Source organism: Spermophilus citellus (assembly GCF_964194105.1).
Source record: "Spermophilus citellus genome assembly, chromosome: 1".
NCBI lineage: Eukaryota > Metazoa > Chordata > Mammalia > Rodentia > Sciuridae > Spermophilus > Spermophilus citellus.
The window spans coordinates 136,448,442-136,462,995 of NC_138182.1; the positions used below are offsets into that span (position 1 = coordinate 136,448,442).

Consider the following 14,554-nt stretch of genomic DNA (forward strand, 5'->3'; position numbering starts at 1 on the left):
CATACCAGTATCTTCATTGCCCTTATGTGTTCCAGGTGGGCAGGTGGCTCACTGGGTGGCCTGGGGTGTTTGATAAGCTCATAGGCCTAGTCTCTCTGAGGTGGGTACCTATGTGCTTATGATTTATATGACAAGCTCACAGGTGGTCTGTTTTTTATGAGCACATCTGTTTATTTATCAGTCTGTGCCTTATGATTGTGCTGTGTAGCTGGGGGTCATTCTTTTTGATAAGTTCTATATGTCCAACAGCTGGTCCTTGTCTCTTTATGCAAACAAGTTACAATGTCATTCTGCCTTAGTCCTTGCACCCAAAACGGATTACCTCAGGGCACAGCTGCTTTATAAAAAGGAGAAACTCAGGGCGAGGCAAGGTTTGAAGATGGCTGTTCTATACATCATAAAGTAACTCAGAGCAGGGCAAAGGTCACTCTCCACAGAGTTTAAGGATTTAAAAATACTAACTACTACAGTCACAACCTCTTGCCTTTCATGAATGGGCACTCCGCTCCATGGTCTCTCTATATTGAACTTCTAAAATTTGTTTTTGTTTCTTTCTCTCCAAATGGTCTTGCTTCACAAAAACTTGCTATAAGGTTTTCTGTGTGCCTGAAACAGCTGCTCTGCACCCGGACTCTCCAGCCCTTGGACTGACTCACTCTAATTTATCCTTCCTGTCTCAATCACCACTTGCCTTGGGAAGACTTTCCTCTTAAATAAATCCCCTGATTTATGTTTCCAAAACATCTTGTACTTTGCTCCTATAATAGCATGCATGCTTTTTGCATAAATATTCAAAACCTCTGTCTGTGCTTGCCTCTGGATTCCAGAAAGTCAGAACCCCAGGGTGTGACCATGGTTAGCACAGCAGTTAGCCAGAGTCAGTGCTCAGTTAATGTGTTGAATGTAATGTGACTCTTGAATAGAGATCTGCTGTATGACAGCTTAGCTCATGCCAAGAGGCTTCCTGTTGATGTCACTTCCTTTCTTTGAACTGAGAATGTTCTTGCATCATAAATAACGCCTGAGTCTAACTCTGTCTTTCCTCTCTGACTTACAGAATCAAACTAAAATCACATGTTCCCATTACCATTTCAGTCACATCCTTCACAGTACACTGCCAAGAAGGAAAGTCCCCAGCAGGTTGTAGCTGATCTCTGAGACATCTCCTTAACTCAGATTGCTTTGGGAAGGAAAGCAATTCCTGTTCTCTATCTGCTAGTAATGACAGTCTCTTGCCCAACAAGAAATCCAAGTATCTTCATTTGCTGGAGAAAGCAATGGCCGACCACCCCAGCTCCTGGGTCACATACAGCTGTGCTGAGGCATCTGCAGAGGCTGTCACTCTTTTCCATTGCTTCTGCTGAGTCAACCTCTGCCCTCCACCTTGCCTTCTCCCTCAACACCCCTAAGAGGTTTCTCTTGGTCACTATTCTATTGCCTGCATTTACCACCTAATCCTCTCAGCCAAGTTCTATCAGATGTCTTTGTTAATTAAGTTTTTAAAATATTTACTGCTGCTGCTGCTGTATCTGATGTTACTGGGCATGTGCACTGTCGCCCCTACCTGACTGAACTCTACTTGGGAACATCTCACGAGGAAATTCTGTCCTGTGTTTACACATCTCTGCACTGAACTTTAATCTGTGATAGTCGAACAAATGCTGCTCAAAAAGAATTTGCAGAATAAACAGTGACAATAAGCAGCAACATTTTGGGCACTAATTGTGTGCTTGGCAACATGTCCAGGACATTCTTATGGCTCCATTTTATAGATGAGAAACCTGAGGTTTTCAGAGATTCAGAAACTCATCCAAAGTTGTAATAAGACTAGAATCTAAGCAGTCTATCTCCAAATCCTATATGCAACCATTCTACCATCCCACAGTACTATCCTAAAGAGAGAGAGAAAAAATAAGCATTTTGTTTCTACTCTAGGCCTTGGAGGGGTTTGGATATCCCCCCCCCCTTTCTCCCTATTTCCTTTGCTTAGATTCACCCTTGTCAACTTAGCCACTCTTCTTGAAGAAGAAGGGTACAAAGAGAATTGATACTGGGAGGGATGTACATGGCAAAAGTGTAGGGATATGGGGGAGGAAATGAATAAAGAACTTAAAAGAATATTTTAGTACTTTTCTTTCACACTCAAATGAACAAATAAAATCCAAGTCCTTCCAATAAAGGAGAATAAAGTTAATTTCCTTCCCTGTCCTGAGTAGTGAGATTTTCTTATTCACATTGCCATCTCATTAAGTTGCAAGTGTCACTGTGGAATACCAACATTCCTCTTGGCTTCTGTTGGAAAGAAAGAAGGAAAATAAAATTCTCCCTTGGTGACTTTTGGTGGCATAAGAATATTCCCTAACAGTCCGTGTCATTAATAACAAAGGAGACAATACACCTGTTGACATTGAGGATGCCCTGACAGAAGTTGATCTCCTCCTGTGAACAGACCCTCATGGTGTTAACTGGCAAGAAGAAAACTTTGATAATAAGTTTTCGTACCAACAGATGTCTAAAAGTGGTGCTGACTGCAACTTGATAGAGAAATCAAAATCTTGTCAGTTGTACAAACAAACAAACCCAAAACATCTGCCCCTCCTTTGCTAAGTGCTGTAATTGGTTCTCTTCAAAGCATCCCAGGAATGTATCTCATCAACACTTTAATCAAACTAGAAAGCAGATAAATGTCCCTGGCTGCCTTCTTCCCACCCCCACATGCAGGCCCTGAGGAAGCCAGGGGCTGAGCTGAGCATCTGGGGGAGGTTTGCTGAGGCTGTGGCTCTGGGACAGCTGGGGAAGTGTACACAGAACCCTGAATCCATCACGCTCATTGTAAATCACATCTCCCTGGTGCCAAAGGAAAAATGATGTGGGGCTCAGCAAACGTCTTTCCTCCTGCATCAGGAATTACCTCCTGGAGCATCGGGGGATTGGGCTGAAACACTGAAGCTGGCACTGCCCGCACACATGGGTGGGTGCCTGCCTGAAGCTCTAGGTGTGGCACTGCCCTAGCTTCCGCGCCAGCTCTTTTTAATGCTTTTGAAGAGTGATGATAGTATTTACAATGAAACTCCTTTATTATTTCTCTATTGTAGAATTGTGCTTTTTCTCATTAAGTGTCTCTGGTTTATGAGGTTGGGGTTGTTCATCTGAGACTCTTTTACATTTGGCTTTCTTGCTGCATTATTTATGGGAAATGTATTTTCATGATCTAAGACATTATTCCTGTATTCCTGTAAATACTAAACCAACTTTGGAATGAGGTACCCTGGAAGAACTATAGAACCAACATTTGTTTTTCTTTTCTTCTTCTTCCTTCTGCTCTTTCTCATTCTCCTTTTTTGGGGGCACTGGGGATTGAACCTAAGGCATCACATATGCTAGGCAAGCACCTTACCACTGAGCTACACCCCAGCAATTCTTTATAAACAGTTAAATCCCCCCAAATTTATCTCTGCAATACCAAGAAGGAGGAGGGCCTTGGCAAGTTTCAGGCTCCTCTGATTTGTCACCCAAGTGACAAATTCCTAGATTGGTGAACTCTTGTGCTTGAGGATCAGTGTCTGAATTACTCAGTTTTCAACTAGCCTACAGGAGGACCCAGGTTCTACTCTTTAATCCTTCAGAGCCTCTCTGATGTTTTCTGACACTGACAAAATACTGTAGAAAGACAAAGATGAAAATAGATGGAGGCAAAGTGAAAGGAAGGGAGACATGCTGTTTGTGGAGAGCAATTTTAATAGTGCAGTCAAGGTCACATAGCTGATAATAGGACAGAATCAAATTGTGTTGAATCCAGCCGATTTTGAGTTTCTTCACATAGCTTTGGTGGAAGGCAGAGAGGATCGGTATAAGAACATAGGGTAGGGCCTGTGACTCCCCAACAGGCATCAGGGAGGGAAACCTGAGCCTCTGTAAGCCAGCCCTGGGTTTTTCTTCAGAGACACAGAAGGTCTGGAAAGCTAAGGGCTTCAAGGAAGCTGAAATTGATGAACTTCTCCAGCTACTTGCTCCGGGACACTCCTAGGCCATCTTTCTTGTGCATATGATCAAACTATGTGAGCAACTCTGCAGCCCCTCTGCTCAGACTGCATCTCTTGTGGGCATTTTTCTGGCATTTTCTGCTGGACAGAGGACCTCCCCATGGGAGAGGTAAAACTCCAAGACCCAGTACATGTAAAGCTAAGCTGTTCATCTCTGATCTCCTACCAATTTCTGTTAATGACACCACAACTGTCTGACTAAGGCAGCTCACAACACCAGAGATATTTATAACTTCCCTCTCTCTGGACCCTTCATGTCTAGTGATTTACCAGATTTCATTAGATGGTCTTTCCCATTTGACTTTTTCATCTCTTACTATCCTAGTTGAGGTTGTAGTGAATCTTCAACAAAGGTATTCTAATATCTTTGTAACTTGAGTGTAAGTTCCCCCTCCCTTCTTTACACTACATTGTCACATTAATTGTTGAAGAGTCCCATGATTGAATCTTTCAGTCCATACATGCAAAAACATTACTGGACACTTTCTTTATGAAAGGGGCTATTCAAGACTTTGCTAAAAAAGACTTCCTGCTGCCATATAAAGCTTATATTCTAAAAAGGAAAGAAGGGGAAAACCAAATATCTAGCATGTCGTGTTATGATAACCTTTCTAAAGAAGAATAAAGTAAAATAAAGGTACAGGCCAGGATTCTGAAAACTTTTACTGTAAATAACCAGACAGTAAATATTTTGTGTTTTGTGAACCATATGATCTTTGACTCAACTACTCAACTCTGTCATGATAGCACAGAACCAAAGAGATGATACTTAAATGTACCACCTTGACTGTGTTCCAAAAAAGCATTTTTTTTTTCAAAACAGGAAGTGGTTTTGACCTATTTGGCCCATGGGCCATATTTTGCCCACTCTGGATATGTACATCGGTGGTGAGAATGTAACATTTTTATAAAGTGGTCAGGGAAGATCTTTTTGATGAGGTATTGAGCAATTCCTGGGTTCCAGTCTCATGTGTGATCATTACAATTTGCTACGATTGTAACTTTGATTACTGAAACAAATACTTGACTTTGTCTTTGCCTAGCATCTATTCCTTCTCTTGTTAACAATATTCTGGTTTTCCCTTGGAGAATGGCCTGTTTCACTCACTGTCAGTCCAACCTTAGCTCTAGCAGTTGGGATAGGACCCAGACCTCACTAACCTGCAGATTCCAGCATCTTGGTTTCAATGACTAGGCACATAGCCCCAGTGGTTGAATTTTTGTTAGGAAGATAAACACTCTATGCTCACCAGCGAAGCTGAGGACAGAATATAGCTTGTAAAGCAGAGCAGAGACATGGTAAGAGAAAACAAGACAGAAGAAGTCTGGTCTCATCCTATGAACCACTAAATCCAGCTTGCAGCCAACTACCTGAGGGCTTTCCAATCAGATGAGCCAGTAAAACTTTCCAGTTCTCACTCTGGGTTGGATTTATATTACTTGCAGCCAAGTGAGTCCTGAATGATAAACTATCCCATTCACCAGGCCAGTCTTCTCCCTGTATCTCCCCCACCCATCATCTGTACTCAAGAACTAGTTCAAATGTCCCTGGTTACCAGTTTAAGATTCTAAACTCTCTCCTGCCCTCCCCTGCTGGGTTCTACAGGTCCTCTCTTCTATCCCCCTCCTTAGGCAGCTGGTTTCCTCCCTGGGCTCACAGAAACCTGTCAGTTTGTCTCATCTCTTTAGACACAGAGCTCCAGTGGCATCCATCCTTGAATCTCTGTGGCACCAGTAACAGTAATTCAGAGACACCACTTACACATACCTACATAGACATATGTTATATAAATGTACATATGTATGATAGACACACACTGATTTAATGAATGAACATTATCACTATGAATATCCTTGGTTCCTCTTATCATAATCATCAGTTTGCCAGGGTGCAATAGAGAGTTTTATCATCTGAGTAGTCCAAAAAAAAAAAAAAAAAAAACAGTTAAGCATCAGGCCACATTTAAATTTCTATAAATTTTATGCTAATTTAAATGGCTTTAGATTTAATTAAAAATGTTTTTCACTTGATAATAATGTAACTCAGATAATTAGCATCAAGTGGCATCTAGAGGACATAATGAAAAAACTAATCTAAAGTATAAATAGACCTAATTAACAATTAGAATAGCACTTTATGATTATGCTTTGTTTATAAATGCTATAATGCCCGATTCATTGTTCAATGAAATCGGTCATTAATGAAAACCAAAGTCACGCTTTACCTAGCGTTGCTATGAAGATGTCTCTTAGATGCCCTGGCTTTTTATTGCCTATATTCTTGCTGCTTATTAAAGACCACTTTTATCCAATATTTAATAACTATGTTCTCTAATGAAAGATAAACTCTATCATGCCTCATCTTGAATACTAATTTTACACCTTTGGGGTCATTAAATGAATGGACCTGATTACAAACTGAATTTTTTTTTGTGCTAGACCTAAGTAGCTCATAATGAGGTGGGAAAAAGGATTAAAATGGATAGGCAGGAAACTTGAGCTCCTTTAAGTTCAGATCTGTGTGTAGCGGGGCTGAGAAAATACCTACAAAAGCCAGGCCTCATCAAGGTCAGGCCAACTCCTTGGTAAGCAGAGAAAAAAAGAAATAACTGATAATGAGACATCTCGTGCTTGGTACCCAGGTACACATACATACATACATACATACATACATACATACATAAATAAAACAAAGACACAGTGACATAATTAGACCAGAGAACATGTGAAAAGCTTGTGGGCACTTAGTGTCTTACTCAGGATTGGGTGGGGAGCTCACTTTCTTAACCCTGTCGATTCACAAATATCCTTAGATAATAGTCACTCTCCAGGATCCTTTGCTCGGTACCCCTCCCCTTTGGAAACCTTGCTTTCTTTCTATTACTCTAATAAATCCTGTTACTTTGATCTCAACTTGTATCTGTGGATTTCATTCTTCCAATTCAAAGACAAAGAACCCAACCCCATGCTCCATGCTCCATAAACCTCAAGAATTGCAACAACATTAGTGTTTGTACAAAGAATGAAATGAAAGCCAGACCTTGAACAAAGGTGGACCCATAAGGAGAATTAGTCAGGTGGGCCCTGGAGAGGCAGGGCATTTGTGGGATTCCTAATGAAGTAGAAGGGATGAACAGAAGTCCAACACACAAGGTGGGAAGGTTCAGGCTGCTGGGAATTTGGAGCTAGGATTAAGAGGATAGTTCTGGGCTAATAAAATAAAGACTCTGGGATCATTTGAAATGAGAACACTTATATTCATAAGCTCAACATTACCTGCTCACAGGTAAAATGGTTTTGACCCTGGCCCTGTCCAGGGGATCCATTAATCCAAACTCACCTCATGCATGAGAGCCCTTAGAAGTTTCAAGCCAATTTCTTTTGTGAACCCCCAAGAAATGAAATATAGGATTTCAGTCTGGATCAGCTTCTGGAAGCCCAAGTGGGCCCAGAGAAGCCATTACCAACAAAGCAAGAGTCAGAATGTATTGAGTGCTGACCTGGGCGCCACACTCAGGGGTACACACCCAGTGCTCCTCATGCCACTAAGTTCTCCAACAATGCCAAGGTCCAGATGTCACGGAGAGGGGAAAAGGGTGCCGAAAAAGCAGAAGCAACTTGTCCAGCCACAGCTACCAAATGACAGAGACCAGGATTGCAGGACAGAGTGAATTACAAAAGCTGTGCTCAGCGACTCAATGGCATCGATCTCGCAGGAATGACAGGCATATACAGGTCAGCAAGTGCAGCCTGCTCACATTGATGCCCCTGCACTGCCACAGGAGGCTGTATGTTTCCAGATGATTGAACCATTCTGCATGAAGAATGGCTTCCAGGTCTCTGGCCATGCTCTTTGAGGTCTCTTGAATGTGCTCTAGGTTGAGTGTGGTTATCTAGAAGTCTATGTATGAGTGTAAGAATGTATGTGTATGTATACGTATGTGTGTGTGTGTGTGTGTGTGTGTGTGTGTGTGTGTGTGTGTTGCTGGGAATGAACTCAGGGCCTTGCACATGTTAAGAGCACACTTTACCACTGACCTATATAACTCAAGGCTGGAGAAGAACTTTAGAAAATATTTGGAACCAATGCATCCCAGATACATTATCTTTTTGGTTCCCTATTGCTTATTCCTATGAACTGAAATAACTCTGTGTATAATATTTACTTATACTTCTTGCTCTACTCATTCTTTTCTTTTTTCTTTCTTTATCTTGTTCTTCTGTGTTTTAGACGAGTGGAAATTCAAGCTTAGTGAGAAAAGTAGACTTGAATTGGATAACTCAGAGCCTGAGAGGCTGAGCAAGGTTTCAAACCAAGAAATAGGCTTCCAGAGTCAAACTTCAAGAGTTGTGCAGCTTGACAACTCACAAAGACAAAACTTCTCATTAAGCTGAAAATGAAATTGCCTAAGCTTCTCGTTCCACACCATATGGCTGAGTCCCAGCTGACAGGAAGCTCATTTCTGCAGCACCCTTGGCTCATTTCACCAAGTAGGTTGATGCAAGATTTGTGGGGTGGACATTTCCAAATCTTTTTCACACTGGTAGCAGCAGTGGAGTTTATTTTGATGCTTTTCTTCTTCATTTTTACATAAGAAAAGCAAATTCTCCTAATGATGGAGAGAGACAGGCTTTATCATGTATCATTCTCTAAGAAAACTATGACAAATAAGCACAAACCACAGCAAAATATCCACCTGCACTGAAGTGATCCCAAGCTACAATCATATTCCAATATTGTTTACGTAGCTGTGGGGCAGGGGGAATCTGTAAATGAGTTTTGTACAGAGTTTTGTACAACAAGATTTTGTACAATAAGGGTTAAACCAAAGTACTTGGACATTTAAAGTTATTCAGCAACTGTTTTTGCAAAGACAGATTTTAATGTAGTGAGGTGACTCAGAAAGCACCAAGCAACTAATGGGAAGTTGTCAAACCCACTTTTCCAAAGTGATCCTGGTATGAGATAGTGTCACTTCTCTCCCTGGACAATTATTTTAGAATTAGTAACGTAAAGTCCTCTGGAACAAGGGGACAACCTGAAAATTTGTGCTCCCCTGCCTCACCTACAATTAATGTGAAAAATGTCATTTTTACAAACAGAGAAAAGCATCAATTGTGAGTGGAGAAGGTCTTAGATTAATATATCGTGTGTGAGAAATGCATTGAGGCTGGGGTCCGTGGGCAGAACTTGTACTCAGGTCCTAATTCTTACTGGCACTTGGTCTTGGGCAAATTTATTCACCTTTTCAAGACCTACTTTCCTCATTTGAAAATGGTCTAATGAGAGGAGTCAGCAAAGAATGGTGCCTTAAAGTAAGGCCTTCTGCATACAAAGTAGCAGGCAGGGGATGCCAGCTCTCAGTCTAACCATGGCTCACCTCTCCTATGATTCAACCCCTTTCTGGGACCTGAAATGTAGGCATGACAATGATATCACAAGGCAATTTATTAGGTCTAAATTTAATAATGCATACAAAGCATTGCACCCAGATCATAGCAAGTGGTCCAGAGAATTGTTTTGAAAGATAATCTACTTAACAGGTTTTAAAAATTCATTCTAAGCAGTCCATACAGGACACAAAGGGGGGAAAGAATGAAACTACACAGATAAGATTCCCATATCTGACCTCTCTGCCCCAAATCCTTGGTGACATGCCAGTGCAATCTTGCTCTTTTATCTTTCTTATTTACTGGAGCTATATATGAAATTTTGTTCAGATTCTGTCCCAGAAAACATTGTTTGGAAACTTCTCCAGGAAACTCTCATGTTACAGATTAGAATAGGCCCTGAAAGAAAGGCAGCGGATCTAGGTGACACCACTGCTGAACCACGGGTCAGGAACTAGATTCCCTGGCCTCACTGTCTCTCCTCCCATCAGCCCCTATGAACGGCCAGTTCCGCCTTCTGAATCTGCTGAGCTGATGGTGCTGAAGTTGAGACCGAGAGAGCAGAGAATAATGGGGCTAGTATAAGCAACAGGGACAATAATCCAGCAAAAGTTGGAGAGAAGAGGGTCGGGATGGAATGTGAGTGTTAGACTAGGCACTTGAAACAGCCATGTCTGAGAGGCTGGTGGAATATCCAGTCTAAGAGGAAGATCTAGCTGTCAGAGCTGGAGATCTGAGTCATCCAACAAGGACATTAGATGTGAATGTGTATTTTACAAGAGAGAGAGAGAGAGAGAGAGAGAGAGAGAGAGAGAGAGAAAGAGAGAGAGAGAGAAGGAAAGAGAGCTAGCGTGCGAACACAAGTGTGCATGCTAGCTCATGCAAAAACAGATTGACTGAGGGCTGAAGTGATAGCCAGGTGGATGAAAGTCATGGAACTGAAAGATGTGGAGGGCAAATAATAATGCAGGGAAGAAGTAATTTCAACTAGAAAGAACTTAGAATAATAATAATTTAAGATAACAATAGCTAGCACTTACTGAGTACTTGATGTTTTGGTCAACATATTAAATATACTATTTCATTCAATCTTTCCAACAATCTGGAAAGATCAATATTTCTGCTGAGCCAATTGAATAGATTAAACAGGTACAGAGAGTTGAAACCACAAGCATAAGGTCACAGAGGTAGTAAAAGACAGAAATGGAGTTAAAAATCACAAAGGGTTCATCTCAGAGCTTGAGCTAGGAACCACCATGCTACACTGAGTATTATGGAACAGAAGAAGGGAAAACAGTAGGTACTCATAGTGGCCCAAGCAGCAGCAACCAGTGACTGAGTCCCATTGTGCACAGGCACTGTGTTAAGTGCATAGAACATGGTCTCATTTAACCCTGCCCACGACTTGATATGCCAAATGTTCTTAACCTAGTGAAGCAGAAAAGGAAACTGGCTCAGTGATGTCAGGAACTTGCCCAAAGACACACAACTTTTGTAGGTGCCAGCAGGGGTTAAAAACCAGGTCCACTCCAATATGAGCACCCCTACCATGCTGGGCTATCCCGTGTATAGTCATAGAACAATCATTTGTTGTATGTTCCCAATTCAACGATTCCAAAAGTGGCATAACAGGAAAGTTTGCAAATATTTTAACAATAAACTTGCAGGTTGTTCCACCTCCGCTTATAATCCAATATGTCAGAGTTGGATCTACGAACCTCAACTTTTCAAGTTTCCCAGATGATTCTTAATTTACAACCAGATTTACAGATCACTGTATCATGTATACAATCTTTTTTTTTTTTTATATCCTAGAGAATTAACAGATGGATACTTTACCACTGAGCCACATCCCTAGCCCTTTTTATTTTTTGTGTTGAGAAGGGGGTCTTACTAAGTTGCTGAGGTGGGCCTCAGACTTACAATCGTCCTGTCTTGGCCTCCTGAGTCACTAGGATTATAGGCATGAATCACCCTGCCTGGCTCACCATGTATACAATCTTGACTATTTCAGGCAAAACTGTCAGTTTGTAAGGACAGCATATACTCTATTATCATTTTTGGACTGACCACCCATCCAAGTCAAAACTCAGAGCTGGAAGATGCGCCAAGATGACGTCATGGAATGAGAAACTTTCACCAGGGGGCCAGGCTCTGGGGAGATTCAACTGCCTCACTGTAAAAGAGTCCAGCAAATTGGCCTTGTTTCCTTTTTTTGGACACCAATTTGCTTAGTTTGGACTGATGTAACAAAGTACCACAGACTGGCTGGCTTACAACACCAATACTGGAGGCTAAGGACCGAGACCAGGTCTCAGCCTGTTTGGGTTCTGGTGAGGGCCCCCTTCGACTGTCAGCTTCTCATTGTGACCTCATATGGCAAAAGAGAGGGGGCATAAGAGCACACAGGAGTAACTCTTCATTCCCTCCTATGGGCACTACATAAGTACAATGCATAAAGGTTCCACTCTGAAGACCTAATAAACTTACAAAGGCACCATCTCCAAATACCGTCACATTGGGGTGTGCATATTTTGTAGGGACACAAACATTTAATCCATGGTATCATTTCAGTTTTCCTTTAAAGTATGTATGGCAGCATCAAACCAATTACATGTTGAAAATTTCCTTACCCAAAACTCTTAATCTCTCAGCTCCTACTACCACCTCATTGTCATCTGCAGAGAAGAGCAGTTTCCCAGAAATGGTTTTTACTTCAAACTTTTTGCCGTAAGCTTCTACAGCTTTTGGACCTAAGAGAGGGAGGAAGAAAAGGAAGAAGTATGTTAGTTTTACTGCAATTTGACTACTTTTCATAGAACATAGGCATCTGACAAAATTGTGTTGGACTTTAATGTTAAGTGGATTGGTTTTCAGAAACCAAGCGTGAAAATCAGCCTATTGACCTGAGTCATCTCTTGTCAATTACGTTTAATGATGGGTTCTTAGGCTATAATTCTAAAGACCATCACATCCTCCTTCCAAACTAATGCTCAAATGAAATTTCTCTCAGCTAACCACCAAATCAGTGGCAGAGTTGTAGATTCTTGGTTGAATATGTCAAGGCCCAAGAGGCTTACCCCCTCTTAAGTTGATCATCCACCTTCAGCTGCCCCAATGTTCAAAAGGGCTCCTTTAAATTTAGCTGAAATCTGCCTCCTTTTGTAGCCTTGACCCAGTGGCTGTATGTGAACTAAGACAAGTCTATTTCCTCACTAGATAGATCATTTCCTGGCAGAGATGGCTATAAAATATTGTAATTAATTGCTTTAGAAATTGTTGAATCTTTCATGCCAGAAAGTCATTCAATAAAAAATAAATTTCGAGTTTATTACATGATAACAGAGGCTATTCTTGAGGGTGGGGTATCTGCAATAGTACATAGGGAAGACTGGCTCCTGATCCCATGTACCTGCCTGCTGATGGACAAATATTGATACAAGTTTAATAATCTGCTAACCAACAAACAAAAATTTGCAGAGAGTTTTTAGGTACTATACAAAAAGTAAAACAAGTTCATATGCCAGAATTTCTAAAAGGAAGACATTTCAGTCCATCTGAGCTGGATCTCCCAGGTAGCTCTCATAAAGCATCTGAATAAACCCGTGTTGTGTTCATCCTCATGGAACCTAGTTCTGATCAAAAGGAATTTATCTTTTGGTCTTTGAACTCCTATAGTAAAATTTGTTGATAGTGTCCAAAAATCTTGTATTTTTCCCCAAATGCCCAGGAGATTCGGACGTGGCATTTTTGCTGCCTTCTAGGTAGTGTTCAGACTATTACTTCATAACATGTAGCAAAGAAAGGGTCCTCAGTGCCTAACAGCCAAAGACCCATGAAAAACACACCTGGAGGTGAACTAGCTCCATTTCTTATTCACTGCAGGGAGGTGAAGGTGTGTGGTGGGTAACCATGAGGCATCTTGTTAAAAAGCTGCTAGGACTCTTGGGTTTTAGCCTCGTGTTAGGTTATTTTCAGGAAAGGTTAAGAAAGCAAGACAGATTAAATCCTTTCAGAATTGCAACTAACGTTAGGACAGGTATCTTAATAAATCTTATCTAGAAGCAGGAAAGCCCAGAGCAATGCTAAAATGGCCACGAATAAAGAAACCTCAGTTGATCCCATTCACTAGGATGAGGGATATTTGGTCTTTTGGTTTGAGAATGTTTGTTATGTTTTTGTCTGCGTTCAGACAGGATCAGAGTTGCCCTGGCTTTTGTGTGCATGTGTTTTGTTTGATCTGGATTCATCACGGCCACTAAATGTCCCTGTCTGAAGACACTCTGTGAAATTATTCACGCTCAGGAAAGGGAGCAATGAAACCTGGCAAATAGTGTCAGGTCAGCCCTTGGGCATCTAAGGCAGCTTTCCTCTTGGTCAAGAATATTGGAACAGGAATCAAGAGGCATGAATTATGTACCAATGCTCTCAAATTTTTTGTTGCTGTGACTTTGGGTAAGTCATTTGATCTTTGTGAATCTCGGTGTCTGCATCTATAGAACGACTATCAGGAGGGCTCAGGGTGGGGTAGCTCAGTGGTAGAGTGCTTGCTTGCTTATTATGCACAAGATCCTGGATTCAACCTTCAGTACCATTAGAAAAAGAAAAAAAAAAAAAGAATACCAACGATCTTCTCTCTATATCTCATAGAAACATAGAAAGTTGGAATGGATCAAATAATATAGAATTCAGCAAAAGAACTCCGTAGGTGGAAAAAATGCTATGAAATGTGAAGGCTGTTCATGTAGTTCCCATGGTCATCTCCATCACCATTACCAGTTTTCGACTGCAGTGGTAGTGATGCATTGAAAATGATGAATGATGAAGCCTCTCGGGGCACTTTCCTCATTCACATAATCATATCAATTTGGCAGACAATCATTTCTTACAAGTGCATCCACGGCTGGCCCCTTGATGCACAAAGAAGGGACATTGGAAAAGGCAGAGATTGTACAGAATTTCCAAGCAGCCTGGGTCCTGGGTGTCATCTTATGAGCTCGACTGCATGTGGTAGGTGAGGAGAGCTGGCAGTGAAGACGTGGTGAGCTCTCCCAAGGGCGCCCAGGGAGCCAATGGCAGACCCGAGTCTGGAACCCAGCTCTCAGAGTTGTTCTGCGACA

The 14,554-nt window shown here is 41.5% G+C and overlaps 1 protein-coding gene across 4 annotated transcripts in view; it reads right to left on the reverse strand.

Annotated features, from left to right (window-relative positions):
* SGCD (sarcoglycan delta) overlaps positions 1-14,554 on the reverse strand; it is a 392,094-nt gene that overhangs the window by 122,217 nt on the left and 255,323 nt on the right. For all 4 annotated transcript variants that reach the window (XM_081281121.1, XM_081281122.1, XM_081281120.1 and 1 more), the window contains exon 5: positions 12,068-12,187. In XM_081281121.1, coding sequence (XP_081137247.1) covers positions 12,068-12,187 — 120 coding nt within the window. The remainder of the gene's footprint in view (positions 1-12,067; positions 12,188-14,554) is intronic.